Source organism: Sprattus sprattus (genome assembly GCF_963457725.1).
Source record: "Sprattus sprattus genome assembly, chromosome: 15".
NCBI lineage: Eukaryota > Metazoa > Chordata > Actinopteri > Clupeiformes > Clupeidae > Sprattus > Sprattus sprattus.
In genome coordinates this window covers 21006386-21014382 of record NC_137913.1, presented here as the reverse complement: position 1 = coordinate 21014382, position 7997 = coordinate 21006386, and the positions used below count along the sequence as shown (strand labels likewise).

The following is a 7997-nucleotide window of genomic DNA, read 5'->3' as shown; positions in this document are numbered from 1 at the left end:
GGAGACAGTTTTGACGCCCAATCGCTACTCGTAAACCATATATGGCAGTAAGAGCTTCGCTGAGACTGCCTGAAGTGTTTGAAGTCCTTATCGGACCACACTGTTTGTCATTCATGAACAGGTGTATAGTCACTGCATATCAACCGCTTCATCATTGTGTTTTAATGATCACATCTAACGTGGCACTGTTTTTGTTTTCTTTTACTTACTTCTCTTAGCAACGCCTTAGTTACACATTGTACACCTTTAAACTACATTATGTCCCCGTCAAGATACTTGTGGCCAGCTATGACAGTGGCTCCTAGACAATAATTTAAAAGCCTGAACTTTGACTGGTGTCACAACTAGGTCACTAAATATTCAACATCAATAAAGACTTAAAAAGTGTCAAAGCCGTTTGAAATCCTTACGTTCCTCTGCATTTGCTCATGGACTGACCATTTTAACTTTACCTTTACATTTGTGTGTGAACGGTAAAGGATAAACTGTTCCTTTGTTCAGAAGTTGAGGAATCTTAAGCTGGAAGGAAATGTAGCAGCTAGGTTTTCTTGAGAATGACTACCTGACAATGGCCTTTGATGTCATTTTCCTTTGACGGAAAAGTCCTATTGACACATCCATTGTTGAACTAAAGGTTAAGTATACCCATGAAAATGAAATATTATACCTCTATGGTGTTGTCAAACTAAAAGGTTATTTACCTAAGTGCTCCAAAAATAGGGTAAATGATTCTATTCTGAGGAGAGAACGTCATACTGTGACACAAGTGAGACATTAGAAACCGAACACATAGTTTTGTTGATCTGTGGATCGCCGTGTGTGTTCATGTGTGTTTGTTGTTATGTTGTTGAGTTTATGGGCTGTATGAATGTGCATGCTGGCATACTTGCATTTGTGTGTGTGTGTTGGTGTGTGTGTGTGTGTGTATTTACTTGTCACTCTCTACCTTCAAGAAGCTCTTGAAGACCCAACTCTTCAGAGAGCACCTCCCTTCCTAACTGGCTCCTTGGCTTAACTTGCACTTAAGCAGTGACAGTCCCGCACTTCTTTTTATTTCTATTTCATTTTCTAAAAAAAAGCTAAAAAGCAGTATTTATTGTTACACCAGGTTTGATTGCTCTTAGCTTGACTGTTCTCTCCCTTGTACGTCGCTTTGGACAAAAGCGTCTGCTAAATGACTAAATGTAAATGTACTATTGTAAGTGCGTGCACATCAGAACGCCCCCTGCTGGTGGCCCTGGGCACACCAGGGTGTTTGAGAACCCTGATAATCTGCACGTAGGCCCCATCTCTGGTGCCAGACAGCAACCAATCATGAGGCGGCACTTGATTGGGAATTATATCACAACAATGACCCACATCTCCAAAGGGCTGTAGCTGATTCCTGATAATGATCACATATTTTCTGCCTGTCACTCTCAATTAACTGACAGGGGCAGTTTCCCTAGAGGTGTTTGAGGGCAAACGATGCGTCATTCAGTCCATACTGTCTTGTTTTCTAGCAACATTGCGTCAACATTTGACTTCGTGAGAACACTTTCTTGACAAATCAGAACACTTTCTTGACAACACAATCTACCACTGCCGCAATTCGGTTAAAAAACAACATGTTAGCAACATCCAAAAGGGAAGGCCTTCATCAATTGCATAACAAGTGAATCACAATAGGAGAAGAACAGAGGAGGCATACTTCAGCCTTTCAATAATTCTGGCACACTAACTCTAATGGCACCTTGCACTGTACTTAAGAGAATGCCAGTGCTTAAGAGGAGATACAATCTCCTATTTCTGGCACTCTCCTTCTTTGGCTACATTCCCAGACTGCCCTGTAGTTCTCAGGCAGTTGGGGCGCAGTCGTATAATTCACATAGTTCTCACACCGCACAACATATTTGCCTTACAGGGGGACTAATGCCTTCCTTAATGCCAAGGGTTTCACTGTCCTTTTGAAGCTGTAATTTTGGAAAGGTGACTCACCGGCACCGAATGCAGTCACATCCTAAATAAATACTGCACACCTCAAGTACGCATTCCAGAACCCGTCTTTCACGCCCTGGTGGCCTTTTCTCAGACTGCATTACAACAGACACCAGACAGTAGCGGACATGAGAAACGCCAACGTCTGACTCTGATTGGACAAAATCACTCACTCACCCACTCACCAAGAAGGCCCACCCAGACATCACAGAGAGAGAGAATCCTTTTGATGTGTATCATGAGAGTCTGCTCACATTCGCACTGGGAACTCATCTACTACCCGTACATTGGTGACCCGTCCACCACCCCCACCCTGACCACACACACATACGCCATCCCTCAACAGTCCAGCCAAATGGAAACGTGCACATTCAGTGAGGGCTACCTATCTGTGGTATGGAACCAGCAGAACTTCACCCACGCGTGTAATCTCCCTTAATCAAACAGTAACTGCCCTGACCTTTTCCTGCAGACCCAGAGAGGCGTGCAGTCATCAAACATTCAGATACATTCAAGTGGAATTTGATTCTGAACTACTGCATCAGATAAAGACATCACAGTCAGTCTCTTAATGAACTCTGAAAAGAAATAAACTTACGAAAAGGTAAAGGTTATCCAACAATCATGTTCATTACATTTTATTAAACTCAGCTTCTATTCCTACATATCAGTAGTCCTCTGCTGAAAGTAAAACTTGGGTGGATGTGTTCAATTCAACTCGCATAATCTCAAGATATTTTAAAATATAAGCCTATTTGTGATATTTTCTAGTAGGCTACTGTTCAAGTGTTAATTACGTGTCTAATGAATTACAATATATACATAACAAGTTGAACCCTTGCTAGCAACTCTATAGAACAACATTGGTATGACTTCTAAATATATACAGTATATATATATATATATATATATATATATATATATATATATATATATAATCTCAAAAAATACATTAACAAATAGAATGGCCTGCATGATGGCTGCCTCAACATTATAACTTTATAATGACAATGCATTCTTGTGAAATGTAATGTTCTTTAGACTCTTTAAGATGGGTCCACTCCCATTGCACATTTTAGCTAACAAACCAAAGAACTTCATTAAAAATACCAAAAAGTTTTGAACAAGAGGGAAAACATTTGAAAATCTTTTTTGTTTAATTATAGGGTTTATTAATTAATCATAGATTCCCCCCACGATCCCCGGCTTCTCATTTCAGCGCTCATGCTGTGACATTCATCTGAAATCAATAGGAAACAGATTTTTAAAAATGTACTTTTCCCACTTGGGCAATGTCAGTGTTGGCTCATAAGGGAGTGGCTTTCTGTATGGGCGTCTCTAAAAAGGCTAAAAAACTACATATATAGAGACCTGCAGCCAGCTGCTGTTAGAAGTCACTTGGCTGACAAAACAGAGCGAAGAGAACGAAAAAAAACGCTACCATGTATACGAGATCAAACAGCATTGTATTGTCTTTACCGACAAACAACTTTTTACAAGAAAGTTTTTCCTTCAGCTCAATGCCACGTAGCAAAGAACCAGAGATTTTCACCTTCGACCATATTCCTGCTCAGGTTCAGCACCGACCCGCTGCGGTTACCCGCCAGCGACGGAAAAACACACGGGTCATGTACCCATCGAATGTCCGTAAATACCTTCCACCAGTTGAGAAGAGTGCTGCCAAGCGCTGGCTGGTGATTCTGTGCCTGGTGGTGTTCCTCCAGATCTGGACCGAGGAGGGTGTCATTGACACTCAGACCGACTGCGCCGTCTCTGACTCGACGTGCGAGGAGACGACTTTCGCTCAGTACCAGGTCCTACCATTCCAGTCCGCCGAGGAACAGGCGCGCCAGATGAGGAGCAACTCGGTTGAGTCCCAAGTGAACGAGCAGGAGCGTGTTTCCAGCGAACAAACCTCATGGAGCCTGCTGCTCAACACCACTTGCCCGAGCTGCACTGAAGGAATCGAGTGCTTGCCTGAGCAAAGCACGAGCAATGGCTACGTCGTCGCTCTTCTGTATCCAGTTTACCACACGCTGGGAAGTGACAACTAAAAGAACTGACACCAAGTCGAGAAGAGACGACAGAGAACGAACTAGAACTGCCTCACCTGGTTTTGAGACCGAATAGGTAGAGGACTCGGGCCCGCCATGAAGGGCAGACATCAGAAGCACATTGATGGCAATGGCCTGAGTGTATCATAGATACACACTCAAATTGAAGTGGCTCTGAAGGGACTGGCACTGATTGCTGACCTTATCTTGGAATGACACTTGAACGGCTTATAGATAAATACTTGAAATTACTTTGAAGGCAGAAAGGATAGTTGTTAAAAAAAGCCTTACGAGTAGCCTTACGAGTAGACCATCCTCCAGGTCCTTGCATAATTCCTGAAACCTGCTTGATGATGTCACCTTTGACGTTTGTGTGTGTAACACATTACTACTTAACTGACAGTACTTGAATTCGATACTAATATTGTTAATGTTGTTATAATTGTTGTTATAATATTGTCTTGTTTTTATTTAAAGTTATTTTAGTTATTTATTTAATATGTTATTTATTTAATATGTTGTGCTAAATTATTTGTGAACAATGAACTAAATATGATAAATGAAATATGTGAACTACACTTTGGTCTCTGAGTTTTCCATTTAAGTATTGTTGAAAATTTTGCGAAAGCAATAACAACAGCAGTGAAACTTTTTGTTCAAAGTAGCATATCAAACACACAAAACATATGCAACAGACAAAACACAATTCCAGGCATATTGTATTCATTTTATCTTTAAATTACAGTACAGGTACAATAAAAGGGTTAGATAAGTATTATGCTTACAAAATGTCTACAGAGTGTCAAAATAAAACTATCAACCTTTGACCCATGACACTTTGGACATACCTGATGTCACAGAACCCTTAGTTTAAGAAGACAACTCCAGAAATCCTTTCTGGGGTATAAGGAATAGAAAATGGTGCCTTATAAGAGGTTGTTAAAGTGGAGCACATACCAAAAAGTGGGAATAAGACTTGAAATCCTTAGTATGAGAGAGAGAATGTTGACGTTCAGGAGTAAGGATGCTGAAGATAATTGACAATATGGTACTTGTAAACATGCTGTAGGGATATCAACGGTAATAACATCAAAGATTCTGGACCGGTTACATCAAATTGTAGATGACTGCATGACATTGGATATTAATAATAAAACCAATAACATTCACATGTTAATACCAGAGCAGGGGTGTCCTTCCAGAGCAGGGGCATCCTTTAGCTTTATGAAGCTCCCAACTCTTCAGAGAGCACCTCCTTTCCTAACTTGCACTTCCTCTCCCTTCCTCTTCCTTCATATCTTGCCTCTAATGCTATCTCCTCTGACTAGTACTTAACTTGCACTTACAGTAGTTACATTCCTGCACTTTTTATTTCTAATGTAAAGTAGTATTTATTGTTACACTGGGTCTTCATTGCTTGATTGTTCTCTCCTTTGTATACGTTGCTTTTGATAAAAGTGTCTGCTAAATGACTAAATGTAATGTGATGTTAATACAGAATCGACTCAGATGGCAGACATTAAACTGGTGCTGTGGCCATGCACTAGTCTGCATGCTGAACTGTGTGGCTGACCCAAGTGACAAGCCTTTCCAATATATTGTGACTTATCTATCCCAGAAGAACACAGATTTGTGTTCCATTATTATCACAATGTTGTTTTGCAAGCCTGTAGTTGTGCACAACACAATTAGATCAAAACGTTAATTTGCCGTTAATTTAAAGCTGTGCAAATACTCCCTGAAATCAGTGTAGAGTATACTATTTTGCTTTACTCGTTACAAATCTGTGGTTATATTGTTAAATGGCAATATCTGTCTTTATCACAATAGCTATTTGTTTGGTATCATGTCACCATTTGTTTTCGTGTTATTTAGCTAAATTACTGCCACTCTGACATTGACATTGTCTGACATTGTTTTCGTGTTATTTAGCAAAATTACTGACATTCTGACATACTGACATTCATATTTTTGTAATGTATTATAAAACTTTTACAAAGTGTCATTGATGAAGTAATGCAGAAATACTGGCCAGCTGCCACATAATGCAAAATGCCTTTTGTTACTCATTTGATTGTAATGTATAAAAGTAATTAGTGCTTGTGATATAAATAATGACCTAGATTCTAATCTGCATTTTGAATTTTGTCAATAGTAAATGTTTTTTACCCAGTTTTATACAGAGCATGAATGAGGGCTTAACACGTGTGAGCATTGTTTGAAACGGTTTATCTTTTCCATGTAATTGTTTATCCTAAATCTGATACCTCTCATCCCTTCACAACAGTTGGCTGGTCAGAGCTGGGGGCTTGTCACGGCACAGCTCCGAGGCAGGAAGCTCAGTTGACCATGGAAACTCCCTACCACACTTGCTTCCTCCTACATGCAACAGTTGGTTTACACTCAGACAACTCAAACCGGATAGGTAGGAGAGGCCTCTGGACAAACACGCACACGCAACACAACAGAGGCCCTACTTCCTTCCCCCTTCCACACACACACACACACACACACACACACAACTCCCTCCTCCCATCTCTCGAGCCTTGTGAGTTAGTTGGGCATTCCAGAGCAGTGAGTCAACCAGGCTGGCAGAGGCTGGCAAAGGGAGGGGGAGAAGGAGAGCGGGGGAGGGAATGAGAAACCCACAGCTTACGATTGGGCAATAGGGAGAAAAGGGGATTCTGCTTTGATGATCTGCCCCGTACACAATAAAGAGGAAGGGAAGGCAACCTGTTCAAACTTGTGCAGACCGAAAGTACATAAAAAAGAGAGAGTGATCGAGACTGATAGAGAGTGTGTATAATTCCTCTGTCACTGTGCAATAGAAGTGCACAGGCCACATCACAGAAGAATATCTTTTATCGATGAAGTCAGAAGAATAAGTTGATATAGTCAGTATTTTCTTCCTCTTCATGGCAACATTTGACTTGTCCCATATCAACCATTTTCTTTTGAATTTTACTGACCTACGAAAAATGTGCTCTTGAGTGCACTTTTGCCCTCTTTAATGGACAAAACCATTTCTGTTTGACTTTAAATACTATAATTATTATTATTTTTCACAGCTTATCATTATTAATAACAATGAAGTTAAGTTCAAGGGGAGGTTAGCCAGTGCAGCTGAGAGAAGTCTGCAGGATCACATGGATAACCTCTGAAGGCTGCTATCAGAGTGGTTTGGCTAAAAGATGTGCCCAGTAAGCAAAAGACTGCCACAAGTCCACACCATCAAAACAAAGCCTGCATGCAGAGGGTGTGGAGTTTGGATATGCTTAGTGAATCCGCTCTCTAGGACACATTTATTTTCTAATGCAAATTTACTTCTAACTTATGTGTACAAAATTTCAAACCTTCTGAAACACAATGCTATTACACAGCGTTCAGTGCTCAGTTTCTAATATCTCAAAAATAAATGAATGGTTCTTCCTCTGTTGTAAGTGCTGTGCTTCACACCTTTTTCTTTGCAAATATTTCAAATGTCTTTCTCACAAGGAAAGAATTCATGCTATGAGTAATATGTATGCCAGCTGTGGGAACCCCATTGAAGTTTACATTGCGGGCAGAAGAATGAAAAAGGATTGCAAAAAGTGAAAGTATGAGAAATAGAGACAGGTATGAGGGCGAGTTCCACCTGCACATTCAGTTTCTTTGTAAGGAGATCAATACAGTGACATGCAATACAAGAATTGTTCCTAGTTCCGGGGAGATGAATGGCATTCTTGTGAAGTATGACTGGTATGAAGTAGAGAGCTTCCTGTGAACAGCTTGACTTTTACCCCTTTTTTTTTACCTGCATACTTTGGCAGATTAAAACAAACACGCCCAGTTTGTCAAGGTGTGCCACCAGTGAGTAAACTGGCTTTATCAACGATGTATTTTTAGACAGTTGTATTTCCTGGGAAGAAATGCTTAGTAAGAAGAAGCAGAAATGGCTGAAGCTGAATCTGTCAATGGCGGAAGTTT

At 40.5% G+C, this 7997-nt stretch overlaps 1 protein-coding gene across 1 annotated transcript; it reads left to right on the top strand.

Annotated features, from left to right (window-relative positions):
• The first annotated feature begins 3438 nt into the window (after positions 1-3438).
• Positions 3439-4422, top strand: ier3 (immediate early response 3). Its single transcript, XM_080852150.1, has one exon. It carries the CDS (start codon positions 3498-3500, stop codon positions 4029-4031), a length of 534 nt encoding a protein of 177 aa, XP_080708276.1. The 5' UTR covers positions 3439-3497; the 3' UTR covers positions 4032-4422.
• The last annotated feature ends 3575 nt before the right edge of the window (positions 4423-7997 follow it).